Source organism: Chionomys nivalis, chromosome 16, assembly GCF_950005125.1.
Source record: "Chionomys nivalis chromosome 16, mChiNiv1.1, whole genome shotgun sequence".
Taxonomy (NCBI): domain Eukaryota; kingdom Metazoa; phylum Chordata; class Mammalia; order Rodentia; family Cricetidae; genus Chionomys; species Chionomys nivalis.
In genome coordinates this window covers 19,450,988-19,466,882 of record NC_080101.1, presented here as the reverse complement: position 1 = coordinate 19,466,882, position 15,895 = coordinate 19,450,988, and the positions used below count along the sequence as shown (strand labels likewise).

General features: G+C 44.4%; 1 protein-coding gene across 2 annotated transcripts in view; it reads right to left on the bottom strand.

Moving 5' to 3' along the window:
- Nucleotides 1-15,895, bottom strand: part of Abca1 (ATP binding cassette subfamily A member 1) — a 116,596-nt gene that overhangs the window by 45,022 nt on the left and 55,679 nt on the right. For both annotated transcript variants that reach the window (XM_057790238.1, XM_057790237.1), the window contains exons 8-13: nucleotides 9,556-9,648; nucleotides 7,319-7,559; nucleotides 4,964-5,103; nucleotides 4,516-4,632; nucleotides 1,067-1,264; nucleotides 194-399 (exon numbers count right to left, since the gene is read on the bottom strand). In XM_057790238.1, the coding sequence (XP_057646221.1) occupies nucleotides 194-399; nucleotides 1,067-1,264; nucleotides 4,516-4,632; nucleotides 4,964-5,103; nucleotides 7,319-7,559; nucleotides 9,556-9,648 (995 nt within the window). The remainder of the gene's footprint in view (nucleotides 1-193; nucleotides 400-1,066; nucleotides 1,265-4,515; nucleotides 4,633-4,963; nucleotides 5,104-7,318; nucleotides 7,560-9,555; nucleotides 9,649-15,895) is intronic.

The window sequence follows — 15,895 nt, the reverse complement described above, 5'->3', positions numbered from 1 at the left end:
AAGACTAATATTTTATGGCCTTTGATTAACAGTTGCTGGCAATGATGGAATTTTAGCAAAGTCATGCTGCTACTGCTGCTTTGTTGTTAAAATTCCTTCCAGATTGCTAACGGAGTACCACCCGTCATAAAGTCATCCAAACTATGTTCTTGACCTTTGCAAGCCTGGGTTGGTGTGATGGAGTTCAACTTACCCATCCTTGATCTTATTGGTCCTCTCGACATTGTCAATGTCCATTCTGATCTTGTACTTAACGTGATGGGGCAGCTCAGCACTGCCAGGAGCGATTCCTGTGAACACGATCCCAGCCCAGAACTTCCTCTCATCCAGAAGCTCCATGGACTTGTTGATGAGCCGGACTTCTGTTGGAACCGGCTCCAGCTTGTTCAGGTTGACACACTGACAGAAGGCAAGACAGTCTCATTAGAGCAAGACAGTCTCATCAGAACACTGGTGGCCAGAAAGACAACTGTAGCCAGAACTCAGACTCCTTGGAGAGGTAGGCACTGGCGGCCCTAATTTCCCAATCATCGCCACCTAGTCCTCTCTAAAGTAGCTTTCCTGGTTCAACCAAGCTTAGAACTGAGGTTTATGGGAAATACTGAACATTACTTGTATTGTTCTTTGCTATGCAAAATGATCCTGTTTTATTCTATTCCATTTTCTTAGCAATGCTGAGTCACAGCCACTAACCAGTCAAAATCAGATAAGAAAAAGTTCTGGTCAGCTTCTTCCATTCCATCAATGTTAGGATTAAAGTTTTAAAGTTTTATCTGTCCCAAATTAGATCAGATAAGTTTCATAAATACGGCTCTTATAAGAGAGCAATTTATTACCATTTGAATCAAGATTATCAACACATGGGAACACCTAGAAGATAATGGATAGAAACACTGGACTCTATCTGAAGTAAAGCTGGAAGTAAGTTTATTGACTCGTGAAGCCATTCATCTAGTGTTTATCTTGTCCTCCAGGCCTGCGGGATAAAGCTGTGCATGACACCACATATTTGTAACATCTCAAGGGAAAAAGCCCCTGCTAAAGGATGTGCACAGCAGACCCTCACCTCCATGAAGCGCGATATCGTCTGGATTGCCTGGTTGGTTTCATTGAAAGCTTCTCTCCACGTATACGCGGAGCCATTTGGGGACTGAACATCCTCTGGGTTCTTGGCCAGAAATGCCATGATGTCTTGGGCGGTCCAATCCAATCCATCCAACTTCTGTTCCCAAAACTGGTCATTGCCTCTGCTATCTAACAGCGTCTGCCATTTCAGGAAGAACATGTGAACAGAAAACATCAAGTTCATGGTAAGGCGTGCGACATCACATTACCCCACCCTTTCTCACAGCCTCGGTCTGCGTCTGTGTATCTCCACACAGACACTTGTAAGACACGGGAACGAGGCTTCTGTTGGACAAAGATGAAGGCTAAAGTTGAAATCGCATGACTGATGTTGGCCAGGTGAATGGATGAGCTGAGACACAAAGTCAGACCTCTGAACTCACAGGCTTCCCTCTGTACCAGACAGTGGTTAATGGTTTTAACTCTAGCAACAGTGAGAACAGCATGCTGCGGGATCTATAGGCATCATAACTCACACAGCACCATGAGGGTGTAAGCCTTGACTCTGCCCGTTTCACACACAGGTGATCAGAACCTCAGGGATGTTAATGCAGCTAATGAGTGGGAAAGCCAGGCTGGAAGACACAGGCCCACTGCTTCCGGCACCCCCGCATCTGCATTGTATCTGCCCTCTCTTCTGAGACACGGTCTAATGATGCCAAATAAGCCCACATCTAAGGCTTAACTCAGGGAAGAATTACTGCTGGGGAATCCAAATAAAAGATGGTCTTTCCCCAGCCAAGAATATGTGGATCATGATGAAAAGGAGGCCTGTTTCCCATCGCCTATCAGTGTGAGAAAGGTCACAGGTAAGCCATTCTGGGCCTCAACTCGAGGCCTGCACAGATGCACTGCCAGTGAAATGGGGCAACTGCTGACTGGGCACAATGGACACAGGCGCCATGCTCGGTTACCCATTTCCAGGGGAAGCAGGAGGCCCTTGCTCTCCTGGGCTGGGTCTCCAGAAGACGAAGAGCACCTTCCCTAATGAGTCTTCTTTTCACTAACCTTGTAAGCTCTGCTCCTAAGTGGCTTCTCTTTTGCCGTTTTAATGGGAACATAATGATTTTACAGAATGTATCTACTATAATTTCATTAACTATCCCTGCACTGCATAGCATCTAGCCTATCTCCAATTTCCCACAGTAACAATTACAGTAATAACATCGTCCCTCCCACGACGGCTTCTTTAAAATGATTGCTGTAGGATACATCCCTGGGGGAAGGGGGTTGGACCAAAGGTACAGCACGTGACTCATTCTTTGTGGATTCTGACACTTCCACTTCCAATGGCTTTCCCCAAGGGAATAACAATGTACACTGTCACCAGTGGGGTACCAGTATAACGGATGCAGAATTGTCCCTCACAAAAGTCCACAGAAGCATGGGATATCAGTTCTGAAAAACTACTTTATTCGGATAACCTGGAAGTGAATGAACGAATAGGAGCAGAGAGATGGGATGATGGCATTGGGGTCAGCCCTGCCCAGTGGGGCGTCTAAGCAGTATGGGAAAAGGACATCCAGACCCAGTGAGGCCACTGACCCTACGGCATCTCCACGGAGCCTGAAAGGAACAGAGGACCTGACATTTCACATAAAGTACTACATGGGAGAAAGCTGGGCCTGGAGATGAGGGACCATGTCTAGTTATGAACACCAACAATAAAAAGCCATTACAGATCTCCTCCTCTGCACTCAGTCCTTGCTGCTCACTCAATCTCTGCCTTGCGCCCCTTTGTCTCCTACAGCAATGCATCTACATCCCCACTTGCTTAAAGCCATTTGATGCCCTCCTCTGAAGTTAAAGATCCTCAGCTTGACATGGGGTCCTCTGTCAAAGACTGTTACACCTTTCCTTCCCACCTCTGCTTCTTTACTTCCTATTCCACACCCAGGATTCTCTGAGATAAGTCCCTAGGGAACACTTCCCCATGTTTATAAGGACCTATCCCTTAAGAATTGAGAGTTTATGACCAGCTGCTGTCGCCAAAGAAACTCTTGGTTTAAAAGCCGGGAAGGCCAGGCACAGTGGTTCATGCTTGTAATTCTAGCACTGGGGGAAGCTGCAACAGGAGGATTGCCGTGAGTTTGAGGTCATCCTGGGCTATACAGTGAGTTGCAGGCCAGTCTGAGCTATACGATGGATGAGACCTTGCTTTTTTTGGCGGGGGTGGGGGGGTGGGGGGGTGCTTGTTTGGTTTGGTTTTGTTTGAGCAGGGAAACATCTATGTACGCCCCAATTCAGCTAAAATTCTCTAAGCCCCTTCCCTCTCAGAAAGAGAACAATCCCAAGTGATACAAGTAAGGATCTCAAGGAAAAAGAACAAGGAAACAAGGCCAGGTGAACATGCTACAGCATACAGTGTTTGCTGTGGGATCACATACATCCCGCAGAAGAGAAGAACCGGGGCTGAAGGGAGAGCCAGGCACCAAGTGTGAGCTGGTGCTATGACTCAGCACAAATGCAAGATACAGTTGCTCTTCATTTTCTCACCCACATCCCTTGAGGGTCAAAGTGCCAAGTCAGGAATTCAGCACAGGTGAGACACAACCTGCATCAAAGGAGACACTGGCTTCTCTAGCTCCTGCGGCTCCTTGATCAGTAACCTGTCCCCAGAGCATACCTAAAGTTCCAAAGAGCTCCCTCAAAAGATGGGGGTATCTCTCAAACCCAGCATTCCTCAGATCACAAAGGTTCAAGGCCAGAAGCCTGGCAAAAATCTCCCTTGCTTCTTGATAGCAGAAGAAATCAAAGGAAGTGGCCTCCCTCACCATGGCAATAGGAAGCTGTCTAATGATCCTCAACTCAGGCTGGGGCAGTGACGATGTGATTAAATGACTCTTGTGCTGACACAAAGGAGACATCGCATGCTCAGACTGCTCTCCTTCAGGTCCTGATTATCTCTGGAGCACTCGTCCCTCTCAAGTGGCCTGGCATGTCACATGCAATTCCCTCCACTCCATGGCAGCAACGCTGCATTCACACTGTGCCTAGGGAACCAGAACCTGACCTGTCTGCATGCCAGATCACGTTTCCATCACTATACCTCCTTTTAAGATCTACCGAGACACAGACAGGCTACAGAAGATGCTGTGCCTACCTTAACGATTACAGTCAAAGTGAAAAGACTCAGCGTCCTGCAATCATTTAATTCTACGTCCAGTTTCTGCTCTTCATTTAGTTTTTTGTGCGAAACTGCTATTGAGTCATGAGGGGCACCGATGTTGATATACCCAGGGCTATCACTGCACCTTGGTCTGTGCTTCTTCTACAGAGGCGGGGCGCTGCGGATGCAGCTAATCTTACTGCAGCTCAATTGGTATTTCTGGGAAGATGTCCAGAAACCTCTTCGAGACAGAGCAAATAAAGTGAGTAGAAGACGCTCACCCGCACAAGGTCCATTTCTTGGCTGCTCTCCATGAAGGTCCAGATTTGGGGGCTGAGTTCTTCCCACATGCCCTCTAGGTCATGAAAGACAGCCAGCTCCTGGAAGGTCTTGTTCACCTAGAGTCAGGTAGGGAACCAGAATTCGGACAGATAGAAGAGAGGCAGAGGCAGTGAGCATTCCAAGGTTCCCCGAAGGGAAAAAAAAATCACCCATCCCAGAAATCCCTGCCTAGCCCTTTCTCTTCCTTAGGAAATTCCTCCTGTAGCTATAATTCAAACACTCAGGGACAGAGAGCTGGCTCCCAAGGTTACATTTTTTTTTAATGATTTAAAACTTTCATAAAGGCCATGAGTATACTCAGCACACTCTATCTGAAGGTGCCTTCACTTCCTGTCTCTAATTCTTGGGGGGATTCTGGGGCCAGAGCCCTAAGCCTGAGCAGCTTACCTCAGCCATGACCTGTCTTGTAGCTGGAGTGTCAGGAGTATACAGAATCTTTCCAACAAGCAGAGGCTTGAGTGCCTTCCAAATAATTCGAGAAAGAGGGCTGGACTCCAAGTTCTTCATCAAATCATTGCAATAAGGAGCTACGAAGACATAAGGCAGATATTCGCTTATATACACGGCCAGATGCCAACAGGACCTTAGAGGTTAAAGCCTCCCAGTCAGCGCAGGGGACAAATGCCCGTTCCACTACCTATTCATACAGTGGATAACTCTGATTATCTGACCCTCATTTTGCTCCGCTGTACAAAGCAAAGTTCATAGCATCAACTTGGCAGAGCTGTGAAGAGAACTCGCTGAGGTATTTCCTGTGAGGTCTCTACAGCGTTCAATGTGTGAAAGAATCAGGCCCTTTCTTAGACTTAGATCGGAGCTGATCTAGAAGGACATTTGGGCTATGCACACGCCATCCTAACTCTAGCTCTATACCCTCATGCCAGCCCCGACAGCTGCTTACACTGAAGACAAATGGAATGCTTATTAGGAAAGCCAGAAGGCCGTGTTTAGATTGTAGTTCCAAGGAAATGTCAATAATTTCCTTGATAATTAATAGATCTTATCGCAAGTATATTTATATTAATAAAAATTCAACTGATATATCCAAAGTTCAAATGAACAGGTGGGCTTTACTTTAGATACCATGTAACTTCTGTAAGCTGCTTGATAAACAGTTGATACAATAATAACAATAATAATAATAACAATAATAATAAAGACAGCAGAATTGGGGGGCATCCTAGGGATCAGTCCATGGCTTCACTCATGGGATGCAACCACTCTTGGTTGTATTATATCCCCAAAGCCAGAACTTTTGTTTTTAAGGACTTGGCCTCAGGTCTATCTGTGTGTAAATGAGAGATGCCCCCAAATGGATCTGAAGGCTGGGGAAGAGTAGATGGCTTCATAAAACTGCCAACACCATTATCTTCCTCAGGCTTGTATAGGGTGACTTAGAAGGTTCTGGAGTGTGGTACTCCAGTGGACATGAGTCTCTTGTGTTAGAGCCACACACAAGAAGCTGCCCCACTCTGTATCTGAAAGACACGCCTGCGGTTGGCGATAGAGAATGGCTCAGCCGCGTGGTATTTTCAAGGAAAACATGGCATTGTCAGAACTGTAACACCAAACCTTGGCTGTCACCAGGCACAGGACACACACACCCACACAGAGCCACCCAAGTGTGCTAAGTGGGTATAGAGTTACGGGGTTCTCTAACACCGTCTTGCGGCTAAGAATGCAGATGCAGAACAAACATGAGATTGGATGTCTGAGTGAGAAGGTGCACACATGCCACCATTAACAAGACAGTTCACCAGAAAGCGCCAGGAGTGTGTGGGCTGGAGGCCCAGTGCTTGGGGATTACCTAGGAATGCAGTTTTAACCAAGACACTAAAACCTCTGAGCCAATGAAATGTGAGGTTCCAGAACCTTCCTTGCAGGGTTACTGTGAGAATGAGATAAGGTAATTTAAATAGGACAAATTATAAAGAGGAAATTTTGCCTTAATGTTAGATTTTCTTGGAGTTGTTGTACTTACTATTAATACTGTCACCCACTTTCGGGCGTTTATTATAAAGCTCATCTCACAGTAAAACTAATGATAATTTTTTTAAAGAACCCAAATCTCCTTTTTATAAATTTTTCTGACTTTACTGAGATTTAACTGAAAGATAAATAATATTTATTTGAAATATACAACAGAACACTGCTACATATATTCCCTGTGAAGTGACTACCACAGTCCAATCAACAAATATATCCATCACTTCATGCAGACAGCCAGTCTGTCTGTGCAATAACATTACGATTAACTCTCTTAGCAGAGTTTAAACATATAACACAGTGTCACCAAACACTCACTCACTATGCTATTTCACTTTGCATAAGTGAAATTTTGAACACTCTGACCAGCACATCCCATTTCTCTATCACCCACTCAGTCCCAGCAATCAATCAATATCTCTCTCTCTCTCTAGCCTGTTTTATGTTTTTATTTTCTTTTCTTTTTGATTCCACATATGGGTGAGTTCACCCATGATGCAAACTGGGGAGACTGGCTATCAATCACCTTTTTGATAATGCTACTAAACACCCGGGATGTACCAGCCTCCCACTCAAAGACCGGCGAATGACTCACTCATCAAGGTCTGCACTCCAGGAGCAATGTCATGAGAGCAGAGAGGACAGTGTCCCTGCTACTACACAGAATGAAGGAAAGCGTGAGGAGCGAAAGACGCAGGCGGAGGCTAGACCTAAGACAGGGACGAGGACAAGGCTCCAGTGTGCACAGACACTCACTTGTAGAATTGTCATAGAAGGTGTCCATGTCTTCCTCAGTGCTGTTGCCTCCGAAGAGGGCTTTGTAGTTGTTATCCTCGTACCAGTTGAGCGACTTGATCTTCAGCCCCCCACCCTCGGGGTGACCACAGACAATGCGGGACACGGCCTGGTAGATCTGGGTTGAGGAGCTGGAGCCGTTCACGTTGGTCAGAAACATCACCTCCTGCCGCATGTCACTCCAGCTCTTTGTGCTGAACAGCTGGTGTCAGGGTGCAGAGAGAAAACCGGGGGGGGGGGGGGGAAGAGAGCGAAGGACAGAGCAAGGGTTGGGGCAAGAGAGGAGAAGCAGACACTTTATTTTCTTAACCCAAAAGCTATGTTCCAGGACATACTGTGTCTGAAATCACTATGATTCCCTGCAGTGGTCAACTGGTCTTCTCTCCTGTATCAGTGGTGATGGGACCTTCAACACCTGATTACTGGGTTATCCCAAACTGGTGGCTCTCTCTAGCACCTGCCTGAGGAGAGAATCCCTGCTCATTCTCCACCACCATGGCTCACACTGTACACTTACTCTGCAAAGTGCCCTTGGCTCACAGGAGAGGGTAACCACTTAATTTTCTAGCCCAAGAAGAGTGGCTGTACTTGAGATCATCTGAGCAAATGGACAGACCAGTGCCTTACATTCTCCATCTGTTGCAATGTCCTCACCTCCCTTTCCCTCAACTCAGTCTCTTCCTCAATCCAACACCCAGTGTGTAGACACTGTGCAAATATGAAGCCACATTTAATCCCCTGCTTCTGGTTCTTTGTCTTCCTTCATGGATCTTAAGCATGTCTCCAAGGATACCCTGGCATGAACGTTTTCCATCTGCTCTTCTTCCTGTCTGGAGCATCCTAACTTCTCCAGGAATACAGCAGAACTGTCTTTGGAGTGACTTCCCCCACTCCCTTCAATTGGTACCTCATTACTCCTTCTACCTTCCTTATGTGATTTTTTTCTTCTTCACTGCACAGATCCCTGCTATCCCATCAGCTGACCTGTTTATTTCTGATGTCTACTTTTATGTGAGATAAATTCTGGCAGTGAGGTTGCTGTGATCACTGCTGAGCTGCAGTAACCAGCAAGGTCAGAACCTAGCCTGTACTGTGTCTACGATACCACATGGTTTCTCAGTCTTGTCCTGTATACCTCCCCTCTCACCCAGCTCTGACGTTAACATCAGCCCTCACTCATCTCATATCCCCACTGCCAGGCTGGCTAATGCAGAAGTTCTTTTAGGGTCTTTGGTCCATGGCAGTCATCACATGAGTTTGTGATGGATTCTTGGGAGGAGCAAAGCAGAACACAGACTTCAGAATTTCTAGGTCCCAAGTTCAAGTTCCATTCAGACCAATTAATTGTCTAGGAGACTGTGGGCAAAGTATCTAACTTCCTCAGCCACAATGGCATCTGTGAAATGTGCACAATAAAAGGCACCTCACTGTACCCTGTGGATGATACAGGCAAAAGAAGTCAAAATACCATAATCCACCTGTGGTGCCCTTGTCTTTTCCTGTCACTAGTTGGGCTCTGAAGATAGCAACTAACTTTATCTCTAGACGTGGACCAAGCAAACACATTTTTTAGCATTACTCAGGAAGAGCAACTGTGTGACATGTGACCAAAGTGACATGAAGGTGATCTGTCAGGAAAAGGGGGCACCATTGATGGTGCAGGACCAGGAGTGAATGGACTCTAAGAGACAGCCAATCAGCCCAGCAATCACTAGGAGACCATATTCCCAAGGCTGCACCTCAAAGGCCAGATTTCACAAGGCAAAGAAAGCAGGTGTTTCAGGAAAGCCACAGCATTCCAGTTGGCTAGCAAAGGTGTGTTTTGACACAATGGCAGTCCGGATGACCTTACTGAAAACATTGTGCAGAATCTGCTGCCAAGCAAAGTCAGTGCACAGGGGGAGGTGGAACATGAGAGAATTTTCCTCTTCACAAATGTGAAAGGACTTAGGGGCAGGCAGAAGCTCACACAGAAAGATGTAGACTAGACCCTAAACCACTATCTCTGCAACATTAATGCATTTTAGTTTCTTCTCCAGTGGAGACCAAAACTGGTAAGTTTTAGATTACTTGTGCTTCTAAAATTTAATGACATAGCATAGGATGTTCAAAGTAAAAGGACCATGTCAGCCAAACCCAGAACTAAAGAAAACAATAACAGCCAGTCTGCTCACTATGGCTGAAAAGACACAACTTACCTCTTGGGCCAGCCCCCCTAAGCTGTTCAGCAATGTTCTGGTGGCTTCCGCCAGCTGCTGGGTCGGGAGAAGAGATGTAGAGTTCAGTCTTGTCTGGAAAGAGAGGGGGGGAAAATCCTTTGTTTCTGAGCTCAAATACAAGGCTGAAATCTCTAAATAGAAAATAAACAACTAAATCAAAACCATTCCCAATCTCTAATTTAAAAAAACAAGAAACCAACTTCTAACCAAAATAAAGAACATTGTACAATTACTCTAACCGCGTGCCTGCATGTTTAGTTTCCTTCAGGTAAGAATTTCTCTCTGATAGATGAATACAGAAATACAAACTTAAGGTTACTGAACAGGCAATGTGCAGAAATATCTCACATGCAGGCATACACTTCTATGTGTGCATGTGTGTGTTGTGCATGCATGTGCATGTGTGTTCAATGAAATTCTGACCAGAAAGTCCTAGCTTTATCTACACTTCTACAAGACACATGTTTATAGACATGGCCTTGAGGCAAGAGTCCGTGATGGCTCACAAAAAAAAAAAAAAAAAAAAAAAGGGAGTAAAGATAAAATCAACAGTAACCAAAGAGAATAATTCTTTTTTTCCTCTGTGGAGTCAGCACTATTCTTACTGTTTTGAACACCGAAAACTTAACACAGAACACTGTTTTTATGTCAAGAGTTAGTCAACACTTTGCATTTACTATTTAAAGTATTTAGCTGTTATGATACATAGCCTAGCTGCACAGTAAACATGAGAAAAATAATTGGGCCTAAAGGAAGGACAAATCACAGCAGAAACACTAAGGAAAAAACCTCAGAAGTTCTGAAACCAGAACTGCCGCAGAAGGAATTCCAACTTCAGTTCCATGGCTAGGAAGGACCAGGAAGAAAAATCTCCGGAGTAGGGGGGATGCAGGATTTCTAAGTGTTTTTATGGATTCTGTTTCATTTTATTCAATATTGTAACAAACACCTAGAGAATTTTAGACTGTTCTGACAACACATGTCATGTCAGAGACTGCTGCAAAATCCTAACACTGGAGCTACATGGAAAGCACCAGAGGTAGAATAGCTGTGGAGACAGTCTTCCACCTGTATCTTTTGATGAAGTGAATTCCAAATGCAGAATAGTGAGTGACGATCATCGTAATCTCAGTGGCTGGCACCATCCTGGAAGCCCATTTCTCAGAAAATCTGCCTATGAGAGAACGGGCACAACTGGACCCCTGGGCTTGACTGGGAGGGCTTAGGAAGGAGAATCAAGTCCTGGAATTCCTGCACTCGATCCTCCAAGGGACCGGTGATCACCCGTAAACGCTATCCATACTCAGGGACATCCGTGATACAACTCACAGATCACGTCAATGGCTGCTCCTTCCAGAGAGAGGGACTCAGGGACAGAAGCAGTGGGCGGCTGTTTCACTTTCTCTCTGTGGATTCACTTTATAACTGAAGATCAGCACAACGGAAGTTGAACCTGTGATTTCCCACAGTCGGGGAGACACATACTGAGAGGTCCTAATCAGAAGCGGCAGGAGGTAAAATGGTTTTGTGTTTATCATGGCCTACCCCCATGATGACAGATGTTCAGGATTATAAAGCAAAAATAAACCGGGCAAAACAAACTTATCAATCTAACGCATTTGTAAAATCTGAAATGTAGGTAAGTACATTTCTTTTTTGAGGTCTACAGAACCCTAGGCAAGTGACTCAAATCCCAAAGTCTCCATACCCTCAGCTACTCTGGCACAGAGGAGAAATCGCTGCACATCACAGAGTTCCCTAGACACTGAATCGCACGACGCTTACTAAGTTCTTTGTTCAGCAAGCATCAATAATTTCATCTTTCCCTTCTTCTTTGCTTCCTCTAATCTTACTACCAGCTGTTCCTGGGAGCTCGGTTTCCCAGTACTCAAGACAACAACTGCCCTCCTCTGTGCTGTGCTCTGTGTCAATCAACCAGGTCTACAAGACACCAAATGCAGGAGATAGTTCTACCCTCAGTGGTATGGTGTAGTCGGTCCCAAGTGGCTTCTCCATCTCAATAAATCTGCATCTTCATAAGTGATGATTTTCCCCTCTATGGCTTTTAAAATTTGGACAGTTTGGGGTAAGCTTATTCTCCTATTTTTTTTCAACAGCTCAAACTCTGTAGGCATGCACCCTGCACCTCCCTACGTAACCTTGAGCGTAATGAGCCTTAGATGCAAACACAAGGACCTGGTTACCTCTGCCATAAGCACTGGACCTTCCGTAAGCAATATCTGATGAGACGATTTGACTGTCAGTAGTCTGAACTGTGGTCTGTTGGCTTAATTGATGCACTGAGGTATTGGCCTCTTATTGACTAAACCAATCCATACATAATATGGTACAGTAGTCAATGCCAGTGTAAAGAACTTTTCACAACAGTTAAAAAAAAAAAATTCAGGGCTGATGAGACGAGCAAAGAAGCTGACTGCCAAGTCTCGTTACCTGAACCCGATTACCAGGACATGGTGGAAGAAGAGATCTGCATCCCACAAACTGACCTCTAGTCGATCTCCACATGTGTGCCATGGCATGTGAGTGCCATTCACAAATAATAATAATAATAATAATAATAATAATAATAATAATAATAATAATTTCAAAGTAATTTTTAAATAAATGTTCTGTATACTTGAACAATATCAGCGACCTGCAGCTGATACAAGCTGATGTTCAAGGCACAGAGTGATGTAATAGAGTTAAAAATACATGCACATAATTCAGATTCAGCATCAGTCTCAAGCCTGGGTTATCTAAATATTTTTGCTCCAGACCTCATTCTATTTTTTTCTGCCTGGATATTACAGGATATGGAGATGGAACTGATGGAAATCAGCAGAATGAAAAGTTTCAAACTGACAGGCAAAAGATAAGCCATTTGATAGCTACTCCTGGATCTGCTAGATAGTCATGTTTCCCATCCTACCCATTATTTATACATAAATTCTTGATAGATTAAAAAGCTGAAGGCAAACTGGAAGTTTAAAACAAATTGGAGAAGATATTAGAAAATATATTTATGAACTTGGGGTAAGAATTTTAAATATAGAATTTAAATACAAAAATAGGATCCAACCAAAAAGAAGGAAGTGAATTTACATCTTAACTGAAAAAAAATCAGTATATCAAATGATATCACAAATGACTTTAAAAATTAAGTCAAAGACAAGAATAATGAAATTTTTAAAAATTTTAGCAAAAATGAAATACCAGATAGCAGTTAATAAGAACCAGACCCACATGATCAACATTGATAAATCTCAAAAACACAGAGCTTCACAAAAAAGAACAGGGGCAGCCCAGCACATACATGTATACAGGTGAACACATACAAGCCCACACTATTCACTGCTGTTCACAGAATTTAATATGTGCAGCATGATATTAAAAAAAATACAACTTCAGAATTGGGTTGCCTCTGAGGAAGCAGATAGGGTTACCTGGGTGAACAGTGGAGTGACCCACTGATGATGTTTCTTCCTTTTCTTATTCTTTTTTTTTTTTTTTTTTTTTTACATTTGAAATGTTTGCTAAGCTTCTCTTTAACTCAAAACAATTACAATTAATGGGGCAGGATGACGGGTGTGGATGAAGGAAGGTAGAATACATATTAGATCTAAAGAGCAGCTAATTCCATTAAATGCAGTTAACCTAAGAAACAAATTAGGCCTTGAAACTTGAGCACAGAATGGCATCCACATCCGCCAGTCACTGTGGCCTCCTGCTCACACTTCCCTGATGAAGGCAAAGTCTACCACAATACTGCTCCGAAAAGCTCCAGCAATGCACTCAAAGCACTCAGGAATGCACAGCCCAGAATTCCTATTGTGTCTTCTTGACTGAGAACATCCTCTTGACTATGAATTCAATTAAGTCCCTATTGTCCACAGTAAGAAAGGGATTTCCTTGCATGGAGTAAAGAAAGGAGTACAGAAAAAAATAAGCTATTTAGTTAAGGGCTGTACTCTCTGTTATTTAGCTTAAGGGGAAAGCATGCATTGTTTGATATATTTAGATCATCACTAAATACCATAATATCATAGACTATTAGTCTTCCAACCTCAAGAATCAGACACCATTCCCACATCACTGAGACAAAAGCGACCCAGAACCAGAGCCCCAAACTATCTGGGACAAGCCTCATTTCACCCCACTTCTCAATTAAGCTGTCTTGGATTGAGAGAGCCACTATGGGGTTAGGGAGAAACCTGGTGCTTAGGGAAAATCCCAAGAATCCACAAGGATGAGCCCCGCTAAGACTCTTAGCAACAGTGGAGATGGCGCCCAAACTGGCCTTTCCCTGTAGTCAGATTGGTGAATACCCCAACCATCATCACATGGTCTTGATCCAGTAACTGATGGAACCAGATGCAGAGATCCACAACCAAGTACCAGGCCAAGCTCTGGGAATCCATTTGAAGAGAGGGAGGAGGGAATACATAAATAAGTGAGATCAAGATCGTGATGGAGAAATCTACAGAGTCAGTTGAATCAAGCTCATGTTAACTCATTAACTCTAGGCCAATAGCTGTGGAGCCTATAGGAGACTGAACTAAAGCCTCTGTATGTATGAGATAATGGGGAAGACTGGACTATCTGAAGGGCTCCTGGCAGTAGGACTAGGATCTATCCCTTAGGCATGAGCTAGCTTGTTGGAGCCCATTCCCTATGGTAGGAGATGCTATGCTCAACTTTAGTGAATGTACCAGACTTTGTTTATTCCCTATGATAGTCCTTACCCATTGGGTGGAGTGTATAGAAGGTGGGCTAGAGAGGAGAAAGTAGGGGGACGGGAGGAAGAGGGAGAGGGAGAACTGGTTGGAATGTAAAATAAATAAGAAAAAATAAAAAAAATAAAACAAAGAGAACATTACCCCCTCAATAAAGTTGGTCCTAAAAGTCCACTAGAATGAAAACTCCACAGGCATCTCATCTGTCTTGCCCACGAGTGAACCTCAGTTCCTAAACAGAGTAAGTACAAATAGCGAACAAACAGTAAACAGTCGGATTTTGTTGGATGGATATTTCAAAAGGAGATGCCCTGCTTCCCACTGTGCATCAGAACCCTAGACGGGTACTGTTTATCATGCATCAGAGCGAGTAAGAAAAAGCAGACTTAAAGAGGGATCAATAAAAGCCCGGGGCACTTAGAGAACAAAGGTAGTGGCGGCGGGTGCACTACTCCCTAATGATGGTCACACCCTAATCTGGGATCCATGAATACATTACATAATGGGGCAACACGTGCTTCATGGAGGTAATTTGGTAAATGGAACTCAAAACAAGGAAATCATCTGGGACTCCTTGGATGGGCGGATCTAATGACGGCAGCCCTCAAAAGCACAGAACTCTCTCTGCCTGGAGACAAAGGGATGTGGCAGAAGAGACTCAGCCCAGGAGCTCAACAGAGATGTGTGAAAGGATGAGAGAGACAGCATTGCCTTTAAAAGCAGAGACCCATGCCCCTGGCCAAAAGCCGGAATAGCGACTTCTGGCCTACAACTGTAAGGAGCTGAACTCAGCTAGTACCCTAAACGAGCTCACAGCAAACATGTCTTCAGAGTCTCCAAAAAGACACCGAACCCTGCCAAAACCTCGACTTCCGTCTAGATGTACTCCCAAGGTACCCAGACTTCCGCCCTTCAGGACTGTGAGCTAATAAATGCAGGCACTGTTAAGCTCCTGTGTATATGGTAATTTATCACAGAAGCAGAAGGAAAAACAAAACAGCAGCAGCAGGGACCCTGACAACTGAAGCAAGTAAACTGTTCCGGCCAACTCTGCTGCTCCAATACCATTGCTCTCTCCTACAGCGCAAAGGGGAGTGGAGGCTGTAGTGGGGAGGCAGAGAGATCCCACAAGCTCCCATCCTGTCTCTGGGAAAAGTGCAGGAAAAGACATCAAGGAAAAGTTCAGAGAAGGCGAAGGAAGTTCACCTGCTATGCTACCCCACATGGACAGCCAAATCCACCTGGACACTCAGCATTGGTAGTATGTTCATGACCTCCATGAGTTCACCCTAGACATAGAGGGCCATGCATCTATCTGTCTCTGCCTTCACTGGAAAGCCACACTTTTGAGAATCTCAACTAAGCAGGGTACCCAGAACAATTCTCACATAAGATATACTAAATAAATACTGTTCGCTAAATGCATGACTCTGGAGGTTGGAGCTTGGTTGGTGGCTTTTGTTTCGGGATTTTGGCAGTATCTGGACCAACAATGTCATTGTTCATTGACAAATTCTTCAGGATTGCTTTGTTTATTCTACCTCTGAGTCCTAACACTGATCCTTAGGAGGAAACAGATGAGT